This window comes from Lynx rufus, unplaced genomic scaffold (genome assembly GCF_022079265.1).
Source record: "Lynx rufus isolate CCGP_SWC_20201006 ecotype Redwood Valley unplaced genomic scaffold, mLynRuf1.p SCAF_16, whole genome shotgun sequence".
Lineage (NCBI taxonomy): Eukaryota > Metazoa > Chordata > Mammalia > Carnivora > Felidae > Lynx > Lynx rufus.
The window spans coordinates 53,274,017-53,295,245 of record NW_025814830.1 but is presented as its reverse complement, the minus strand read 5'-3'; the positions used below and the strand labels follow the sequence as shown (position 1 = coordinate 53,295,245).

The following is a 21,229-nucleotide window of genomic DNA, read 5'->3' as shown; positions in this document are numbered from 1 at the left end:
CCAGAATCAGGCCGAGGTAAAGACACATCGGTACCGATGGTGGAGTTTGACACGCCCCGTTCGACACACATCTCTCACTCCTGTGCCGAGAGCACGGAGAATTCTCAGGAATCCCCGCAACAGCCCTGTAGGGTGGGATCTGCTGTGATCCCATGTCACCAGTGGTCCCAGCGAGGCCCAGACCACAGAACCAGTCCACAAAGGGAGCCAGGGACTCTGGCTCCTGGGACCTGCCCTCATCTGTCTTCCAGAACATTCTGACGGGTCTGGGGAAACAAGCGAGGTCACTCTCTCCCTGAAGTTCTGAACCTGTCATGTGGCCCGTACTCTGTGGAGAAAAGAAGGAGCTGGACCCTGGAGAACAACCCTTGATGACAGGCGCTCCCGTGCGTGGGCGCCGGGCCGAGCCGCCACCTGCCTGGCCCACGGAGGCGCCAGCTTGCCACCTCACTGGCTCCCTTGTGCTCCAGAGCCGCCCGCCCACACAGATGGGGCCCCCAGGGCGCCTCTCCACAGCCCAGAAAGGTCACGGCAGCCCTGGGAGGCCGGCAGAGAGCGAGTATCAAAGCGCCTCAGAACTAAGAGGTTTTCCTCCTCGAGTGGAATTTCACAGCCCGGTGGCCAATTTCTAAGTCATGCACGTTAATGGGCAGCTAATGAGGTATCCAGGCAGGGACCTGGAGGTGCCCCAGGCTCGCAGAGCCCAGATTAGGGAGTACAAAGCCAGCCGCTGGTGAGGGAGGAAGCTAAATCATCTCTCCCTGCGCCTCGGGGTGGATGTGGGCGGAGGGTGCGAGCTATGCGGATTTTGAGGCCCAACCCGGCTTGGTCTGCGCCCTCCACCTGCTGCGCCCCCCCCCCCCCAGTGCCCGGCATCCTCCCCATCGGGCCGGGCCTCCCTGCGCTCCTGGAAAACCTCCACAGGGAAGAGGTGGGGCTGAAACACCTGGTCCAGCAAGAATGGCCTCTCCCAGGTCCCCCTAGAACCCAGAGGCCTTCCCGGGGCCCCTGGCTGAGCCTTTACACAGGGACTCCCTGCTCCTCCGATGCCTCCCTTCCCCTGCCCTTCACCTTCCTCCAGGGAGCCCTCCTGCAGCTGGGGTCTCGTGGTCACTCCTCGTTTTTTTTTTGTTGTTGTTGTTTTTTTTTAACGTTTATTTATCTTTGGGACAGAGAGAGACAGAGCATGAATGGGGGAGGGGCAGAGAGGAGGAGACACAGAATCGGAAGCAGGCTCCAGGCTCTGAGCCATCAGCCCAGAGCCCGACGCGGGGCTCGAACTCAGGGACCGCGAGATCGTGACCTGAGCTGAAGTCGGACGCTTAACCGACTGAGCCACCCAGGCGCCCCTCGTGGTCACCTCTCCTACTCTTTGGACCCTATTTGTCTAGTCCTGGTCTCTTCATACGTCGGCCTTTCCTCCAGAACGGAGCCCTTGTCTTTCGCCTCTGACTCGCTGTGAGTCTGCGTGCGTCGAATGAGAACGCACTCAGGCCCCAGCCCCATGGGGCGCAGTGTGCCGAAGGGTGGCCCCTGTCGTGCTGAGTAGTGTGCCCTAGAGCCTGTGGGTGTGACCTTATCTGGAAAATGGGTCTTCTGCTTTGCAGGTGCAGTGAGGAAAGGATCTCGAGATGAGATCTTTCTGGAACGTGTGAGTGGGCTCAAATCCCAGGACAGGGGTCCTCCCACGAATAGGAGAGGACCCAGACACGGGGCGGGTGTGGGAAGATGGCACCCGGAGGGACGTGGCCACCAGCCCAGCACCGCCTGGAGCCCTTAGGAGCTGGACGACGCCCTGGAGCCTTTGGAGGGAGGGCGGCCCTGCTGGGAGAGAATAAATTCCCATTGTTTTGAGACCCCCAGCTGGTGAGTTTGGTATGGCAGCTTCAGGAGGCTCCTTGCGTGGGGGAAGTCACGCCTTTTTCTCTCTTCCGGAATCCTACTCTCACTCTCTGATTCAGTGCCTCCCGTCCTGGGCGCTGGCAGCCAGGCAGGGTGCGGGGGTGAAGCAGGTTTTGGGATGACGCAGCCAGGGTTGAACCCCGGGCACTTGCCAGCGGGCCCGTTCTGAGCCCCCTGCTCCCCCTGCCTGAGCTCACTGCCCGCTCTGCGTCGAGCACTATGGCGTCACCCCCTCGGGATTCGCTGTGGGGGACCCAGTGAGACGCCCAGCGCCGGCTACAGGGCCCGGTTCCCAGCATCGCTCCCTCGGTGAGCGCCGGTCCAGCTGTGCGCTCCTGGGCCACAATCCCGGCTCCCTTTTCGCATCCACGCCTGCCACTCAGCAGGTCAAACGCTCACTCAACGCCTCTACGCGGAGCCTGCAAAGACCAACAGTCTGCTGGTGACACGGTCAGGGGATGGAGACCGTTGGAAACCACATGGAGAAAAAGCCCTGGGCGCTGATCTGGTGTCCGCCAGATAAGGACTGATCGGGTGAGGCTCTGGCTCCGGAGATGGTTAACTGAAAGCCGCAGTCCTTAAGAGGGGGTCCCTGCACCCGCTGTATCCGCGTCACCGGGGAGCCGGGTAGGAATGCGGATTCTCAGACCCACGGAGTCAGAAACCGCTGGGTTGTCTGTCACACAGCCCTCAATCTGGGTTGTCACACGCCCTCAAGGGGACTCGAGCCCGGGTGCCAGGAGTAAAGCAGGTTCACGTTAGAATTCCGGATGTGACCTTCGTGGACCTGTGTTTTCCCGAAGGGGACAATTTCCTGTATTCTGCCATCTCGGCGGACAGCACAGCAGGTCGGAGAAGCGGTGTCTACTGAACATCCGGTCCCAGACCAGCAACGCCCGCCTCCCCGGACCTCGGGAGTGATGTGGAGTCTGGGCTCCACCGAGGGGACAGTGAATTCGAATCTGCCTTCTGACAAGACCCCAGGCGATTCACGAGCACATTCGTTTCAGGGGCCAAGCACCTGCTGACTGCCTGGGCCTTTGCACGCACTTGAGTCCACAGCGGGCCCCACAGCCCACGGCGAGCTGCAAGGTGGGCACGCGGACCCCTGTGTGGATGGAAACTAGGCTTGGAGAGATCACATGGTCTAGCTGAGCTCTGAGCTCTTAACCAAGCCCCCCTTCCTCAGACTAGGGGGCCTCAGAGAGGGATCCTGGGCCCAGGTCATTGACTGAGATCAGGTGCAGGCCTGCCCCTCCTGCTCTCCCAGCTGCCCTCCATCAGACCCTCAGCAGCCAGGAAAGCCCCGCCTCCTGGGAGGGGCCTTCACCCGGGTGGGGGAGGGGAGGGCGTCTTAAGACCCCCTCCTCAGGCTGGCAGTCACAGAACGCTGCAAGCTCTTGGGACCGATGGCTCTGACCTCTTGTCCTTGTTCCCCTTGGTGTTGAGACATGACCCCAACACGTGCTCTCTAGAGCTCCCTTAATTCCCGAATCATCTCCCCACCTCGGGCACAGCTAGAACCTTCCTTCTTCCACCAGTGGGGCCCAAGAAACGCCGCAGAACCAGCTGGAGCGAGCCTGAGCCCTGTCCCTGATGGCTGACAACTATCTGATCTTGAAGTCTGGATTTGGGGGTAAGGGTGAGGGGCTGGGGTGGAGGCTCGGGAGAGGAGGGTAGGAGGTCCCCCGGTGAGGATAAACCGGGGCCTGGGAGCGGGTCACTTAAAAGGGCAGCACGAGGCAGCCCGTGGCGTGGGGCCGTTGGGACAGATGGGTGACTCTGATTTGGGGAGCGAGACCAGTCACAGCCAGGAAGGCAGTGTGAGGACTGCGCCTCTTCGCCCCCGCCGCCTCCCCGCTGCTTCTAGCCATGGAGGGACCGACGGCCGGCAGCCCGGGCCTCGCAGAGAAGCCGGTCCCCGCAGCCGCCAGCCCCTCTCTGTCCTCGCTGGGCGCTGTCTTCATCCTCCTGAAATCCGCGCTGGGGGCCGGCCTGCTCAACTTCCCCTGGGCCTTCCACAAGGCGGGTGGGGTGACCCCCGCCTTCCTGGTGGAGCTGGTAAGCACCTGCGGAGCATTTTTCGGGGCGGGGGGTGGGTGGCGGGTCTCCTGGGGTGGGACCCAGACGGGAATCCTTAGCATCCCTCCTGGGGAGCTGCCTGTTGTAGAAACGACCCCTTTGGAGACTCCCCTTGGCGTCCGCTCTCTGCTCAGCTGCCGCGGGACGGGGTCCTCCCACCGCAGCCCCGAGGGGCGAGCACCCCTAGGCTGTTGAGGGTGGGGGGTGGGGAGGCGCCTGCCTCAAGTGATCATCTGCAGGCGGTCACCTGGCCAGTTGGCTCCTCTCACCGGCTGGTTACAGCTCGATGCTGAAAGTTGAGCCCTGCGTGCGGTCGGATCGGGTGTAAGATGCTGCGACCCCCACCCCCCCACGCCACCCCACACCCGGCCTGGCCCGCTGCCCCGTCACAGCCGTGCAGCCAGTCCTGCCAGCTGCATGTGGAGCCTGAACTCCCTTCTAGAAAGGCCAGGGCTGGACAGCCCCAGCGGAGAAGGGCCGCTGATTAGCACAGCTTCATTTTATTTGCGAAGATTCTGTTTCCGCAGCTGAGAGCAGCAGCTGAGTTGTGTGGGGAGCTGGTCCACAGACGTGATCTTAACTGCCTTTTTATGGCGGCCAGCTGATCGTGGCCATGGGGCCTTTTCTGTCCTTCGGGAAACTGCCCGGTCCTAGTTTGTGTAGTGTCCGGCCTATGAAAATGGGTAACCGTGGGACGATAGGGCAGGAGTTTCTTTGGGGGACAGGACACGAGAGAGCTCCGGGGCACGGTGGTGGGTTCTCAGTCCTGACGGGTTAGGGCTGTACGGGTGGATCGGTCGTATCTCTTCCAACGATACGTGTGTTCTTTTAACCCACAACCCATGGGATTTTAGGAGAGTAATTGAGACTCTCTGGGTTTCTGAGATCTCATTTATCCAACTGGGGCAGAATAGTAGGAATCCCAGGTGCAGAGACATACAGCCCGAGAGGCCTCGACAATCGCTTGCCCTGTGGCTCTGATCTCCGGGCAGGGGCGGGCCTGGTAGCACATTGGGTAGAGGCCCCTGGTCTGCAGGTGGCCTGTGTGGGTGACAGGCCTGGTGGAGAGTGATATCAAAGTCCCAAGGGTCCGGGGCGCCTGGCAGGGTCGGTCGGTAAAGCATGTGTGACTCTTGATCTCAGGGTTCTGAGTTGAAGCCCCATGTTGGGCCCCGAGCCTACTTAATTAAAAAAAAAAAAAAAAAAAAAAAAAGAGGGGCGCCTGGGTGGCTCAGTCGGTTGAGCGTCCGACTTCGGCTCAGGTCGCGATCTCGCGGTCCGTGAGTTCTAGCCCCGCGTCGGGCTCTGTGCTGACGGCTCGGGGCCTGGAGCCTGTTTCCGATTCTGTGTCTCCCTCTCTCTCTGCCCCTCCCCCGTTCATGCTCTCTCTCTGTCTCAAAAATAAATAAAACGTTAAAAAAAAAAAAAAGAAAAAAAAAAAAGAAAAAAGCCTGCGGGGCAGCTGGCTCGGGTGGTGGGCTGGGGGTCACCCTGGCCCCACGGTCCTGCTCCGCAGGTCTCCTTGGTCTTTCTCATCAGCGGGCTGGTCATCCTGGGCTATGCTGCCTCTGTCAGCGGCCAGACGACCTACCAGGGTGTGGTTGGAGGGCTGTGTGGCCCGGCCCTGGGGAAGCTGTGTGAGGCCTGCTTCATCGTCAACCTGCTCATGATCTCCGTGGCCTTCCTCAGGGTGATTGGGGACCAGCTGGAGAAGCGTAAGTACTGGCACAGGAGTGGGGGGCGCCCCCGGGGGGCTTCTGGTTGATGAGCGGGATGTGGGTACTGGGGGGGGCCTTGGGGGGACAGCAGAGGCCAAGGCCACCCCTGAGCTCCTTACATCGTGGCAGAGGAGTGGTAATGAGCACCCTGGGAGTCATGGAGGGGGAGAGGCTGTGCTGGATGTCTAGTGGGGACAATCTAGTTTACGGATGGGGAAGCCAAGCCAACTGCAGAGAAGTCCCTTTGGAGAGCGAGCCAGTAACACCTTGAATCTGGGGATGGACATCCAGGCCTGAGCCCAGGCCCCCTTGGCTTCTCGTCTCCCGTGGACCGTTTCCCTGCAAACCCTGCTAGCCACATCGTGCCCGCTTTGATAGGTTTCCTTTTTGTTCGATTCAGCGTATTTGCGAATTCTTGCTGGGATTTCTTCCTCGACTCACGGGTGTTGACGCTTGTGTGGTTCAGTTTCCACTTACTTGCAGAGTTTCGTAGATCGCTTTCTGGTTTCTGCCTTGGTTGTGCCACGGTCGGAGAACACGCTCCGTGTGGTTTCAGTCTTTGGCCTCGGAGCCTTGCTCTGGGCCCCCATGTGATCAGTCGTGGTGGGCGCTCCGGGGGCCCTTCAGGGACGTGCCTGGTGCAGTTGGGCGGAGTGTTCTAGAACGCTGCATCGGCTCTAGGTGCTCCACGGCTTGGATGAGATCCTCCCGAGCCTCCCTGATTGTTTTTCCAAACGGAGTTACTCCCTCGGGTGGTGAAAGGCAAGCGTGCAAATCAGCTGTGTTTGCAGGTTGGTGTGTTTGACCCTTGAATTTTGTCCATTTTGGCCTCCTGGTGCTCGAAGCTCTGTTGGCAGGCTCCCACCCGTGAATTGTCCCGTGAGGATCGTGAAAGGTCGCCTCCCGTCTCTGGTAATACTTTGCCTTCAAGTCCAACCTCTCTGCCACGCGTCTAGTCCCTCCAGCTTCCTTGAGTGTTTGCCTGCCTTCTCCCCCTCCTCCCACCGCCCCCCGCCCCGGGTCTTTGTGAACCTAAAGGTAACTTGGGAGTTTCAGGTGTTTCCTGCAGACATCATGTAGTTGGGTCTCACTTTTTTGTTTTTTGTTTTTTTTTTAATCGTCTCGACAGTCTCCGTGTTTAACTGGAGTGTTGCAATTTTTAATTGGAAAGTGGTTAGCGATACGCTTGGATTTTGGTCGTCTGTTTTGCTATTTCTTCTGTCACTTGAACCAAAGGCCCCCAGTGCTGGGGGTCCCGAGGTTCCAGGTGCCCGTGTCTTGGGGGGGTGCTTGTATCCCGAAAAGCATGGAGGTTGGCGAATCTGAACCTCCCGGTGGATAAAGGGGGCACAGAAGCGCCCTGCCTTTCGGTGTGAAGTGGAGGTCATGCCCGGTTCCACCTCTGGGCAGAGGTGGTTGCACCAGAGGGCAGCTGGAGTGATCCGAGCAACCTTGAGAACGCAGACCTCCTCCACGGCCTCTGGGCAGATGGCCTGGGGTGTGCTTGTGTGTTAGTGGTTAGAGGGTTGGGGATGTGTTGTCTCTACAGGCTTCTTGGCAGGGGGGCCAAATAAAGACTGGGGGTGCCTGTGGCGGTTGGTGTGCTTGGTGTCCTTGTGTGCAGTGGGTACCGATGACTTAGAAGTGACAGGTGCTGAAAGACGTCAAGGAATGTTCTAGAAAGTTGAGGGCTCGGGAGGGGCTGCTGGAGCCCAGATATCCGAGCTGGGATCCTGGCTAAGGAGATCCAGATGCAAAAGCGGGGCTTGTGTCCCTTCCCAGAGGCCATGTGGGTCTGGCACTCCCTGAGGTCTCTGTGCACCTCTGGGTGTGTGCATTCCCCTGGCGTCTGTGGCCCGTAACGCCTGCTTTGCTCTCATGCCTGGTGCCTGTGTAAAGTGACCTCGGGGTGGGACACCCCTCCCCCCCCCAGCCTTGCAGAGGGTCGGTAGAAACAAGCTACTCGGCTAAGGTCTTGGCTTCTGTGCGTGGCTGGCTTGCATTTGGTGAACAAAGAAGGGTCACAGTCCAGCACAGCAAGTGCCCCCAAGTGGGCCGGGAAGCATCTCTCAGCTCCCCATCCTCCCCCACTTTCGAGCCCCAGGCCATCTTGCTCCTCCCCCAATGCTCTCCCCTCCCCCACGGGCCTTGCCTCTTCTGTCAATTTCAAATTCTCCATTTCATTGTGGTGGGGGGTGGGGGACACCGGTCTGGGTTCTTCCGTTCCCCCTACTGAGAGGTTGGTGGGAGGCTGGGAGGAGTGTGTGCCCCTTGCCCCCATCGGCATGGGCTCTGAGACAACGTTGGCCCAGCAGACTATGGCAGATGTGACATGGTGCCCGTTCCAGGCCCAGCCTTTAAGCGGACAGTTTCCCCCGGGATCTTCGGGAGCCCCCAGCTGCCCCGGCCTAGCCTCCCGGAGGGTCCTTGTGGGAGAGACCCCAGGACTGCAGCGAGGGCTCAGGTGTCCCCACCAGACACCCAGTGTCAAGCCATCGCGGACCCTCCAGACCAGCCTACCCGTGGGCCATCCACGCACCCCCACGTGACCGCAGCTGGTCCCACGCGGAGCAGAACTGGCCGGCTCAGCCCTGCCCTAGTTCTCCTCCAGTCCCTGGCGTGTGACAAAGCCGTCGCTCTGGGCCACTGTTGGGGGGGGGGGGGACGTTTACCGGCTCTCAGTACCAGCTCCCCCCCCCCCCCCCCCCCCACAGGCTCATGAGCAAACAGAAAAGCATCTTTTATGAGCGGATTAGGGCCCAGGTGCCTCAAGGGCAGGCCACTTGGCCTCTTCCTTGTTGCGGCCCCTCTAGCAGAAGGTCACCGAATGGCTGTTGAATGAATCTGCGCCAAGGTTGCTGCCCCCGTGGTGGCACGTGACAGGTGGGGCTCCTTGCCCCGGCCGACCCCGGCCCACCCGGGAGCAGAGACCCCTGTGGCTGGGGCTCTGAGCCTGGGGGGTGCTGGGGCCGCAGCTCTGAGCGGTCCCCGCCCTCTTGCCCTCCCTGCCCTCAGTGTGTGGCTTCCTGCTGCCCAGCACCCCCCCGGCCCCGCAGCCGTGGTGCGTGGACCAGCGCCTCACCCTGCCCCTGCTCTCCGCGCTGGTCATCCTGCCCCTGTCCGTCCCGCGTGAGATCGGGTTCCAGAAGTACACCAGGTACGGCGGGGGGGGGGGGGGGGGGGCTGCGGACGCTTCCCTGCCAGGGTCCCCATCTGTGCTGGTGTCTGCAGGTGGGGGGTGGGGGCGGGGGGGGTTCATTCTACCAGGGATTAGGGGGGTGGCCAGCTCTGGTCCTCCCCTTTTGGAGAAGAGAAAAAAGAGGGACAGTTACCCAAGTAGCATGTACGCGGGATACAAAACAGAGATAAACAAGAACGTGTATTGACGTGGCTGCTATTCTGTGATTTCATTATTACAGATGGTTTATGTGCACAGGCACGGGGAGACCCCAGGTATACACTTGGGTTCCACTTTGCTGTCTGAGGTGTTTTGGGTTTATTTTTTTTTTTAACGTTTATTTGTTTTTTTGAGAGAGAGCACAAGCAGGGGAGGGGCAGAGAGAGAGAGGGAGACACAGAATTCGAAGCAGGCTCCGGGCTCCGAGCTGTCGGCACAGAGCCGGACGCGGGGCTCGAACTCACGAACTGCACGAGATCGTGACCTGAGCTGGAGTCAGAAGCTTAGCCGACTTAAAACTGCCCCTTTATATGTACTTCCGGAAAAAAAAAAAAAAAAAAGCCTGGCGAAAGGACTCACCTGAGTTTGCAACCTGCCTTCCCCTGTTGCGTCGTGAAGGCCAACAGACTTTTCACCTTAGAACTAGAACGGAGAGAGAGCACGCGGGGGACCCAGGTCCCCTCTGGGCTCCAGCCCTTGCCTGGCTCTCCTGTCGTGTCAGCAAGGTCAGGGGCGCACCCCGCTTTGGTGTGGCCGAGCCGAGGGCGTCCCGGCGTGGGTGCCACATCGGAATGCTGTCTTGTTGGAGAGATGGGGGCTCCCGAAGCTCTCGGACCTGATGGGTGTCGGCCTGGTCGGGAGCTCGACGCCTCTGACCCCTGGGCCTCAGACAGGCTTCCCGCTGTCCCCACGGCACAGACACGGAAATCGAGGCTCGGAGCAGTGGGGACCTTGCCCGACACCTAGCCGGCATGGGCCACCCTGGCCCTCAGATGGTGCTCTGTGTCACCCCGGGCTGTGTGTGGCGGGGCCGGTGTTCCCGTGATGGGGTGTCTGTACCGTGGAGGCCCCTAACGCCGTGTTCCGTGTACGTTAGCATCCTAGGCACCCTGGCCGCCTGCTACCTGGCCCTGGTCATCGTGGTTCAGTATTATATCGGGCCCCAAGGCCTTGCTCGTGAGCCCCGCCCCGCACAGAGGTGAGTGTGAGGGGGCGGCCGTTCATGGCTTCCTGTGTGAGGCCAAGAGGTGGGGGTGGGGAGGGGCTGTCCTGCAGAGATGTTGCGCGGTGCCGAGGGCTTGGGGTTTGCTGGGAAGCCACTGCGGGGCTGAAATCAGATCTGCTCGTGGCAGGGTCATCTCCACGGGCACGTGACCAGCAGTCACCCAGAAGGGCCCTGCACGTGGCTGAATGGCCTGCTATTGCAATCCTGAATTTTTTTTTTTTTAACGTTTATCTTCGAGAGAGACACACACACACACACACACACACACACACACACACACACACAGAGCTCAAGCAGGGAAGGGGCAGAGAGAGAGAGAGGGAGACACAGCATCCGAAGCACGCTTCAGGCTCCGAGCCGTCAGCCCAGAGCCCGCCGCGGGTCTCGAACCCGTGAACCGCGGGATAGTGACTTGAGCCGAAGTCGGGTGCTTAACCGACTGAGCCCCGCCGGGCACCCCGCCATCCTGAAATTCTTCCCTGAACAAGGTGCCAGCGTGTTCATTTTGCACCAGGCTCCACGAATTTCGTGGCCTCTTCTGGCCGACGGATTGGAAGCAGGACCGCAGAGAAGAGGCTGGGGCGACTCTGAGCTTTGGCTTTGAGCGCTGGGAAAGGTGGCAGTGCTGTTTCCTGGGGTGGATGAGACGGGAGCAGGGCCGGGGGGAGGAAGTCATGTGGGGACATGTTACGTTGGAGGCGGTTCTGAGACCTCCGAGAAGACGTCAGGTGGCCAGTCAGACCTGCGTGTCTGGAGGTCAGAGAGGGGTCCGGACTGGAGGGAGAAAGGCCGTGGGTGTCGGCCCCGAGGGGGCATTTGAGGCCACCAGCCCGGGTGAGAATGGTACGCTGAGCCAGTGGTGCTCAGTCCGGCACCAGGAGGTCAGGGACAGGAGGAGGAGGTGTTGGGAGAAGAGAAGGAAGGAGAAGGTGCAGAATGGGCTAGCTTCTGGTGGGGCGGGGCGGGGGGGAGCTCTCACTAGCGCCTCGAGGGAAGAATCCTTCCTGCCCCTTCCAGCTTCTGGTGGCCCCAGTGATTTTTGGCATCCCTTGGCACATGGTTATATCCCTCTGTCTCTGTTTCCATCATATAGGACCTTCCCTTGTCTGTGTCTGTCTGTTCTTCTGGTAACAACACCACCCCACTCCAGTGTGACCTCAGCTCGTTTTCCCTCATGACCTCTACCAAGACCTTGTGTCCAAACAAGGCTTTGTTCTGAGGTTCCCAATGGATATAAACCTGGGGGGATGTTAGTCAACCCAACGTAGAGGAGGATAGAAAGTGGGCCTCAGCAATCAGTGAGCAAAATTTCAAGAAGGTTGGGGTGACGGCCGCCAAAATGCTGTTGCTGGGTCACGCAGGACTGAGTCCCAGCTTTGAATTAAGCCACGGCGGCTGCTGGTGATGGGACGAGAGCTTCATGAGGGTGGGAGAAGGGGCTGAGGGTCCCAGTGGATTAGGCCCAGGGAAGAGAGTTCTTCTGAGAAGGGGAAGAGAGGAGTGGGCAGGAGCTGATGGGGGAACCAACACCAGCAGGTGCTGCTTATCTCTCACTCCACTATGTCCCCCCAGGTGCCAGAGGCTGGTACCCAGAGCTTGTCAAAGGGAGCTGGGGGTCCTCATCTGGGGGCCCCTGAGGGGGGCCGGACCTCAAGGCTCTGCCCTGTGTATGGCTCCGTCCTCTCAGGCAGTTTGGGTGGCGGTCAAGCCATCCTTGCCCTATTGGATTTGATGGATGCTGCCAGTGCCCCCGCCCCCGACCTCGATGGGAACGGAAAGTTGGGAATTCCTTCTAGCCCTGTCCTCCGTGGAGAAGGTCAACTTAGCAAATGTGAGCACAGGTGTCTTCAGAAGATGCAGTGTGCCACATGCATCGTTTTCCTGGTAATTAACAAGCCTGTCTCACAGCCCGGCTCAGCTACTTTTTCCTGGTATTGTTTAAAACTCCTCCTCAAGTGGCGGTTGTTGTGAGTCGAACTTTGTGTGACAAACCCCTGTTCTTGTCCGTTTGCAGCCCCTCCTCCTGGACCTCCGTGTTCAGCGTCTTCCCTACGATCTGCTTCGGGTTCCAGGTAATGGCAGCGTGCGGGTGGAGGTGTGTGGCTTGGGGGGCTGTGGTGACTCTGCTCCCTCGGGAGAGGGTGGCCCTGTGTCAGGAAAGAAGGTGGAAGACTCGCTACGGGGCGAGGTGGGCGGTCTCCTGGAGGCTGTGCGTGTCGGTTGGCATCTGGGCTTGGTGAGGGGTGAACTGCTGTTGAACCTGGGCACCCGGCCTCTGCCGACACCAGCAGCACATCTGTTGGGTCCGGGGCAGCGTGTGGGGCACCGGAGCTTGTTCCCTCCTCTGCGAAATTCTCCCGGGGCCATCTCCCTGACTGGGGACCTGGTGCCACCCGCTTAGACAGAACGCCTTTATGCAGGTGGCTCCTGTCCCTGGCGCCTGGGGGAGGAAAGATCCTGACTCTGGAGGTGTTCGGGGGCCGGGAGGCGTACCGGGCAGAAAAGGAGCTTGTGACGGAGTGGCACAGAGTGAGGGCGGGCCGAACTGTGGGAGGCGAAGGGAGCGGGTTTAGCTAGTGAGCCTGGGAAGGGAGGGGGCCGCAGGCAGGGGTGAGGCGGCGGGAGAGCTGCAGGGGTGAGGTAGGTGCCCCCCCACCGCGGTGTTAGAGGGGTGCAATGGAGGCCGTGGGCTCCTCCCCCAAGGGGGTTTCCGGTCGCCTGGCAGGTGCTCCTTGACTCGTTTCATCCATTGTTGATTTTAGGAAAGCTTCGCCTCTATCCTAAGAACAGCCGCCCCCGCCACCCCCAGACACCCCCAGATGGGTCCCAAAGTAAAATCGAGTTCGCAGGGGCAAGTGGTGTTCGGCCCGACAGCTGTGCCTTCTCGCCTGACTTGTTCCTCCCCTTCTCTGTCCTCCAGCTCCTGTTTGTGCTTTTTCCATCTTGCGTTTTCTTTGAGGATCGTTTAAAAAAAAAAAAACAAAAAAACAAAAAAAAACAACCCTGGAACGTTTCCATTTATCCTCTTTATAAATCAGTCGAAATATCGCTTCTGGGGCTCAGCAAGCCGCTCGCAGGAACGTCTCCCATTTCTTCTCGCACGCCCCATATTTTCAAAGAGCTGAAGCGACGATTTTGTTGTCAGTGGTTTGGACGCGGCCTTCATCCCTCTCTCCCGCGCCCGGGCACCATATGGTGCGGCAGGGTTGCGCCGCGGGGGCCGCTTTCCAGATGCTTCCGAGGGCTGCCCCCCTCACCTTTGCCTCGGCTCCGTCAGCCGGTTCTCCTAGCAACCGGGGCCTGGGCTGCGGTTTCCAGGGACACGGGAGGCAGCGATGAAGAGCTGGGAGAAGACAGACGCGAATCGCAGGGTGGGGGTGGGGCTCAGGCCAGAGGAGACCAGGATCTGGGGGTGGGGGGGTGGGGGCGGAGGGCAGTTGAGGGTGAAGAGGGAGAGAGGAGGAGGAGGGGCGGCCTGCTGGAGGGGTGGCGCGGGAAGGGCAAGTCTCCTGTTGGCCTCAGGAGCTCTGACCTGGCCAGACCGCTCCCCGCCCCCTCGAGCGAGCAGCGGGGCGCCCCGTCCAGCCTGCAGCGCAGCGCGAGGGCCGTGGAGGGGCAGACGTGGGGTGCGGGCTCAGCTCCCAGCCAGCTCGCCACCCCCGGGACTTCTCCGCGGCTGCTGTTTTTAAACAGCCGTGTTGAGGTCTAAGTCCGTGGCAAACAGTTCACTCGTTGGCCCCAGGCAACTCAGAACGCTGGTGACGCCCCGAAAGGAGCCCTGTACCTGGGGCCGGCCCCCACGCCCTGGCACCCACGTGTCTGTCTGCGGATCTGTCTCGGGCGTTTTATTCTAATGGGGTCCTTTGGGCCCGGCTTCTGTCCCCCAGCGTGCTGCTCTCCACGTTCGCCCCTGCCGTGCCCTGTGCCGCTCGCTGCCCCCCTTCCTGTGGCTGCGGGGTGGTCGTCGGCCGCATCGAGTGCAGCCTGCAGACCACTCCTCAGCCGGTCGACGTGTGGCCTCTTTGCGCTCCCCGGCCAGTGTGCTCCTCCACCTGCCGTTTCTCCTGCCCTGGGAGCAGAGAGCCAGTGCCATCCCAGCCCCTGTCCCATCCCCTGTCCCAGCCGGGCAGCCCTGTCCTTGGGAGCCGTGTAAAAGCTGGTGTAAAAGCAGGAGAAACGGCCCAGGGGTCTTGGGACAACCTGGGGGGAGGGCTGGACGATATCCTGCCACAGCCGAGCGTCTTGTCCCCACCCCTGCGCTTGGCCGTGCCCTGGAGACCCCCACCGCGTGGCGTCCTGGGCGACCCCACAGAGTCTGTGGGCCTTGGGGGTTGGTGTGTACTCGGGAGCAGGGATGGGGAGACGGGGAGACGCCCTGTCATGGGCTCTGGGCCGTTCTGGGAGCCATGCGGATGTACCTGAGAAATGCCATAGGGGTAGGTACAGGAGGCGGGAACCTGGGTCCCCTGGCTTCCCTGGCTTCCCCTGGTTGAGGCTCCCCTTGAGGATAAAGCCCCCAGGGCAAGGCGGCCTGGGGCAGGAGTGTCGGGGGGGAAGGGTGTGTGCGCTCAGTCTCCCCCCCCCGGACGCGGCCCCTGCAGGGGAGTTGGGGAGTGACTGTGTGTGCCCCCCACCCCTCCCGAGGGCGTGCCCCTCCCCATCATGCCCCACGAGGGGGGGGGGAGCTATGTTTGCTTGACTACCTGGCATCTCACGCTGGCACCAAGTGGGACTATTAAGCATTTGAGTGCTGGGGAGCCGGGGGTGGGGGAGGCTTCCTGCTTGCTGGGTGGGTTAATGGGTGTGTAATTAAGTCCCCCTGGAACGTTCTTTAGCTGTGGGCCGGGCTCTGTGTGTGGCCTGAGCTCAGAGGCATAAGCGAAGCCAATGTGGTCCTCGCCCTCATGTAGCTAACAGGTCCTGAACAAGCAAACCCAGAACTGCTCGGGAGGGGAGGGGAGGGACACAGGGAAGAGCTCAGTCCTGCTGGGGAGAGCTTTCTGAAAGGAAGGGTAGGTGCTGGCCGTACCAAGAGAGAATCCCAGGTCGAGGACCCAGCACAAGCAAATGTCCTGAGGCAGCAAGGAGGAACAGAGGTGAACTGAGCTCAGTGGGTGAGGAAGGCGTGGCTAGCAGCCTGGAGAGTGGGCAGGAGGAGGTGATCCGCATGTTTGGTTTTGATCGGAAGGGAGTCAAGAGGCTGATGTGTGGAAGGAACCATAGAACAGTCTGGAAGCCATAGGGGGCATCAAGATAAAGTCTTGCCTCTCAACTCCGGCCGTGTGGCAGTCAGGGTCTCCTGGGCTGCTGGTGAAATGCCGCTGCCCAGGTCCTGCCCCAAGTAAATAAAGTCCTTGACGTTGGCCATAGGTGTTTTATATTTCAAACTCTTCATGACATTATTAAGTATACGTGAAACACCTAAATCATGGCTGTGTCTATCCCTGTGCAACCCTCAGCCCAGTCAGGATCTAGAATGTTCCTGGTACCCCCACAAGCTCCCTTGTGACCTGTCCTGCTCCACAGCAGCCCCCTTCTGTCACCGGAAGCGGTGGTTCTCGACTAGGAGCAGTTCTAGGGGGCCATTGGGCAACGTCCAGAGATGTTTTTGGTTGTCACAATGAGGGCGGAGGTGTTCCTGGCGTCCAGTGGGTCCCCACCAGGGATTCTGCCCAGCATCCTGCAGCGCACAGGACAGCCCCCCCCCCCAGATGTCAAGGGCGCTGCAGTCCAGAACCCTTGCCCCAGGGTGGTTAACTTGTAACTGCAACTTCACGTCCCTAGAAACACGTTTTCTCATCTTGCTCAGCGTTCCGGCCGCGAGGCCGTCCTGTGCGAGGTTGTGTTCATCCTTCAGGGCTGTGTCATATTTCCCGGGTGACCGTCTGCCGGTTTCCCTGCTAGACTTCCTACTGTCGGCGGACCCGTGGGTGGCTTCCTGTGCTTTGGGGCCCTGAGACGTTCGAGGTGGCTCCCGGTGCCTCGAGTGCCCCCTGAGCCCCGCCCCTGCCTCGCAGTGTCACGAAGCCGGGGTGTCCATTTACTGCAGCATGACCCATCGGAGCCTCTCCCATTGGGCCCTGGTCTCCGTGCTGTCCCTGCTGGCCTGCTGCCTCGTCTACTCGCTGACAGGTAAGGCAGCACCAGCACACCGCGGAGCTGGGCAGGGGGCGCGGGAGACCCCGAATCACGTGTGCCCGAGGAGTGCTCACCGCGTGCCCGGCCGCGCCGTGCCGGGTCCGGGGGGTGTCACAGCCCTCGCCCGTTTACTCCTGACCCCCCTGGGAAGTCCCCATTTCACGGAAGGAGTAGCTGAGGCTCAGACGGCTTCTGTGGCTTGTCCGGCAGGGCCCCCCGGCTAGATGTGCAGAGCTGAGACCCTGCTCGCACGCTCCACACCCTGCCACACAGATGTCCGATGGGACGGTAGTGACTGGCACGTAGCATGATCTCTGGGTAGCGATTTACAAAACGCCCTTGTGGCTTTGACGGACGTGGGTGCCCACAGACCTGGGTTCCAGGCAGAAGAGTCTCCGAGGGGCGTGGAAGTGGGGCTCAGAGACGGCTGGGATCTGCTCAGGGGTCACACAGCATGCCCGTGGCACAGCCCAGGTCTCAGGCCCAGGCCGACTTCTGGCTGGCTGCTTTCCTCCCGCCCGGGGCTTTGGAGCCCCTGACCCGGGGAGCCCTTGGGCCGCTGCAGTGTGCCAGCCACTGGGGCCCACCGTGGTCACCCAGGAAGCTTGCTGACCCACGACGCCGTTAGTTTCGGGAGGACAGCACGGGGACGCGGCTGCCGTGTTACGCAGTGCCCCCTGTCCGCGACGTTCCCCGTGCTGTGCCCTCCGTCCACGTCTCCCGCCGGCACGGTGCCCTTCTAATCCGCCCCCCTCCCCCGGCCTTCCGCCCTCTCGGCCTCCCAGGGGTTTACGGCTTCCTGACCTTCGGGGCCGAAGTTTCTGCGGACATCTTGATGTCTTACCCGGGCGATGACGTGGTCATCATCGTGGCCCGGGCCCTCTTCGGAGTGTCCATCGTGACCGTCTACCCCATTGCGCTCTTCCTGGGGAGGTGAGGTCCGGCCCGCGGGGCCCTTGTATGTCGGTGCCTGCTCCAGACTGAGCCGTGGGAGGGTCAGCGCGGTCCTTGGGGAGCGGCGCCCGGTGGGGGCCGGCGCGGGGCTGGAGCCGCCCGTGGTGTGTGGCCTTCAGGTCGGTGATGCAGGATCTCTGGAGGAGGAGCTGGTGCCTGGCGTGTGGGCCCGGGGTCCTGGCGGAGCCCTCGGGGCCGTGGGTCCGGGTGCCACTGACCGTCCTGTGGGTCGCCGTGACGCTGGCCATGGCCCTGCTCCTGCCCGACCTCAGCGAGATCATTGGCATCATCGGCGGGATCAGCTCCTTCTTTATCTTCATTTTCCCGGGTGAGGCCCCTGCTCGGTTCGGCTCTGCCCAGTCTCCCCGTGGGGGACTCGAGGGTCTGGAGGGTGGGAGCCCCGCAGAGGCTTTACTGACGGACACGGGCCGTGGACTGTACGTGCCTTGAGTTAAACATCTCTGTGACCCTCGATGGGCGTACCCGCTGGGAGTGCTGTCATCACCCCATCCTGCAGGTGGTCAGATAGAGGCCCAGCGGCCTCCCGGGGCAGGGCGCAGGGAGTGCCGGGTCAGCCTTGACCTTGTCCAGTCTCCGGTGCCACCGTGCACTGTGGGATTTCTTTTTTTCTTTTCTTTTCTTTTTTTTATCCTTTCTGGTCACGTGAAATTTACGCGGTTCAAAGGTGCCCTGTGAATGTCGTCTTCTTGTCTTGGTCCCCGGACCTGGGAGGCAAACACGATCTCTGAGGCGGATGGTTTCGTACAAAACCTTCCCCGGGTGGGTGGCTGGAGCTCCAGTCAAGGAGGCCTGAGGCTTTTTGCAGCCTGGGGAGCCTGGGGGGCCTCCCAGAGGAGGCGGCGCTCAGGGCTTGTCGTCGGAGAGGCTCAGGGGGGGCGAGGTGTTAGGGGGATGGTGAGCTGGGTCCGTGGGGACGGGCTCTCGAGCTCTGGGCCACTCTGGGTTCAACAGTGGAGAGCTGGAGTGGCTCCGTGTGTCCTTTGCAGGTCTGTGCCTCATCTGTGCCGTTAACGTCCAGCCTGTAGCTGCACGCGTCAGGTAAGTGTCACCAGACCAGGGTGGCAGCGTGGGCGCTTGAGGGGCTCAGAGGGAGCAGAATGGGGATGTGGCAGGGCCCACGGAGGTCACGTCCTGCCGGTGAGTCAAACGACAGGCCACGGGGCTTGGCTTGTCCACGGTGACACAGTGTCTGAGCCAGGCGTCGAACCCCTGCCAGCCACACTGGGGCTTGCCCACACGCTACCGGTGCTCAGCCCTCCCTTGCCCTCAGAGGGTGATCGTCTCTGCCGGGAGCTGTGGCACAGGCGGGTCCTGTTGTGCGGAACCCCGCGTTGCGGAGGCCGTGTGGCCGGAAGGGTAACACGTTGTGTCTGCAAGGTAGCGGGTCTTGGCTGGACCCTTGCTCAGTGCCCGGCCCTCAGTCCTCTCCTTACGATACCAGGGTACCCATGCTACAGACGAGGGGGCAGACGCTTGTCCGCGGGCACGTGACAAGTCAGGGCGGCGCTGGGACTCAACCCGGGCTGACTGGGTCCCGGCCTCATGCCTGCCTCCTCCCTGCTCCACGATGTGGGTTAGACAGAGGCTTTGGGGCTCCCCCTCTTTCCCAGAAGAGGGCCCTCATCTCCAGGGAGGCCTGGGCTATGACTGGGGCCCTGTCCTTTGCCCTCGAGGGGCCCAGCTGACCCCCGAGAAAGAGTGCACGCACGGGTTTGCCACACCTCAGCAGGGGCCTGTGTGGGTCTTCCTTCCCTTCCACAGATGTGAGAACTGAGGCCGAGGCAGGTAAAGGGACACCGTCCTACATTTGCCGGGGCGTTTAGCACAGCAGAAATGCGTTTTCTCCCAGCTGAGGCCGCACGTCTACAGTCAAGGTGTCGGCAGGGCCAGGCTCCCTTTGAAGCCTCTGAGAGCCGCTTCTGTTCTTGCCATTTCCTGCTTCTGGTGGCTCCAGGTGTCCCTGGCTGGTGGCTGCCTCACCCCCATCTCTGCCCCTCTGGGGCTCTCTGCCTCAAGTCCCCATGTGCCTCCTTTCTATAAGGACACCTGTCACTGCCCTGAGGGCCCACCCCAAACACAGCACGATCTCCTCTCTGGATTTTTAACTTCGTTACATCTGCAAAGACCCTGTTCCTAAATAAGGTCACGTTCATGGGTTTGGGGTGGACGCGAATCCTGGGGACTGCCATTCAGCCCAGGACAGATGCTCCTGTGTTCCAGCAGCCGGGGGCTTGGGTCCCCCCCTGGAGGCCAGTGTCTCTCTCTCCTTCCCTCCCGCCTCATCGAGCCCCGGCCTGGTTTTCCCACAGCCGTGGGCAAGGCTTCCTTCCCTTCTGGGGGAAGAGCTTTTCTGGATGTCTCTGAACCTGACTCGGGCTTGGGGCGGCCGCGATGGTCTGGGGCCTCCTACATGCGGCTGTTTCCCGGCAGTGGTCTTTGAAGGCCCTGCTGCTTCTGTTTTGTGCCTTGATCCAAGCTCACAACAGTTTTTACTGGTGGGCTTTGAAGGTATTTTTAACTCTAGAGCTGCCGTAGGGCCTCTGATCCCTCAGAACCGCTCTAGGAGCCTGCAGGCCCGAGAACATTCCCCACGCTCTCCCCGCCTCCGTATTGGGGGCGTTCACGATTCTGTCTCACTGGAGACCATCTTTCTGTAACATTGGGTCCTGTGGCCTTTGTTAATAGGGCCAGAAATGTGTCCGGCCGCCCTGCCGTCTGTAGGAATTTCATTTCCTTGTCCGCACGGTCTCTGTTGGTGCGTCGGGAAGCTCGCAGATGGGGCCTCAGTGGCTGTCAGGGCGACCGCCTCTGTCCCCGTGGCCAGCCGCTGTCCCCATCGTGGGTGACTTCGGGCTTTCTGCTCCTTCATCGTTTTTAGGGGGGCTTCATGCCCTTCCTCCCGTTGCCCCCAAAGGGAAGGGACTGGAAAGGTGTCTCCCTCCCCCAGGGGAGGAACGGGATTAACAGAGGCAGTGAGTGATTTTAATCGCACGGGGCCCTTCTCTCCCCTTGTCTTGGAAACCCATCCCGACAGGTGGGGGGGAATACTACGGCTTTTTCTTCCAACTTGGTGGCTCTCCTGGCTTCGTGTGATCAGCCTTCGGCGTGCACTTGGCTTGTCTGTGCGGAGCTCCGGAGGGGAGCGTGCTCGATGTGTATTTCTTGGCCTGGCAGGTGCTGTTTGGAGGCGTGGGGAGTGGTCTCCGTGCTCGTGGGCACCTTCATCTTCGGGCAGAGCACGGTGGCAGCCGCCTTGGAACTCCTCTGAGCGGGAGGGGGTCGGCCCGGCCCCATGGCTGCCCTGGTGCAGCTGCCTGCGTCCAGCTGTGCGACCCGTGTCCTTGCCTCATAAAGATGCTGGAGAAATGGATACTTCTGCCTCCTGAGGTCGTTCGTTTGGGCTTCTGCTGGCTCAGAGGGTTTCGGGCGCAGTGCCGAGGAGGGCGGATTCGGGTCCTCGGGCCGCCCTGACAAAGACCGCAGCCTGGGGGCTTCGAAGGGCAGAAGGGTCCCCTCACCGTCTGGGGGCGGGAGCCCGAGACGCAGGTGTGGGCAGGGCCGCGCTGCCTATCCGGGAGGATCCCCTGCCCCTTCCAGCCTGCGGCGTGGCTGGCCATCCGTGGCGGTTCTTGGCCTTCGCTTCCCGCGTGGTCATCTGCCCTGTGTGTCCCTCCAAATTTCTTTTCTTTTTTTTTTTTTTTTTTAAAGTTAGAGACCATGAGATCCAGTGGGGGAGGGGCAGAGGGGAGGCGGCTAGAGGATCCCTGCGCTAACAGGGGAGAGCTGGACGCGGGGCTCGAACTCGCGAACGGCGAGATCGTGACCTGAGCCGAAGTCGGACGCTTAACCGACAGAGCCACCCAGGAGCCCCGAAATTTCCCTCCTCGTATGAGACCCCAGTCATTGGATTAGAGCCACCTTTGTCCAGGATGACCTCATCTGAATTTACTTCCTTAGGGTCTGCAAAGATCCTGTTTCCAAACAAGGTCACAGTCTCAGGTTCTAGGAGTG

At 61.1% G+C, this 21,229-nt stretch overlaps 1 protein-coding gene across 2 annotated transcripts; it reads left to right on the top strand.

Annotated features, from left to right (window-relative positions):
- Window positions 1-1,319: 1,319 nt before the first annotated feature.
- SLC38A8 (solute carrier family 38 member 8) lies at window positions 1,320-20,886 on the top strand. 2 transcript variants are annotated; one of them, XM_047078840.1, is made up of 14 exons: window positions 1,320-1,458; window positions 1,608-2,436; window positions 2,913-2,994; window positions 3,444-3,538; window positions 3,773-3,963; window positions 5,501-5,699; window positions 8,718-8,859; window positions 9,977-10,078; window positions 12,120-12,177; window positions 16,123-16,237; window positions 17,029-17,176; window positions 17,317-17,525; window positions 18,205-18,256; window positions 20,393-20,886. In XM_047078840.1, the coding sequence occupies exons 4-14, from the start codon at window positions 3,499-3,501 to the stop codon at window positions 20,484-20,486; spliced, it is 1,350 nt and encodes a 449-aa protein (XP_046934796.1). In that variant the 5' UTR covers window positions 1,320-1,458; window positions 1,608-2,436; window positions 2,913-2,994; window positions 3,444-3,498; the 3' UTR covers window positions 20,487-20,886. The 2 variants fall into 2 exon arrangements, with proteins under 2 accessions (XP_046934796.1, XP_046934797.1); XM_047078841.1 differs by lacking the exons at window positions 1,320-1,458; window positions 1,608-2,436; window positions 2,913-2,994 and having other exon boundaries at window positions 3,413-3,538.
- The last annotated feature ends 343 nt before the right edge of the window (window positions 20,887-21,229 follow it).

Coding starts and splice junctions, on each gene's coding strand:
- SLC38A8 (XM_047078840.1), top strand. CDS start 3,499: ATGGCTGACAACTATCTGATCTTGAAGTCTGGATTTGGGG. Junction 3,539..3,772: donor CTTGAAGTCTGGATTTGGGG/GTAAGGGTGAGG, acceptor CGCTGCTTCTAG/CCATGGAGGGACCGACGGCC. Junction 18,257..20,392: donor CCTGTAGCTGCACGCGTCAG/GTAAGTGTCACC, acceptor TTGGCCTGGCAG/GTGCTGTTTGGAGGCGTGGG.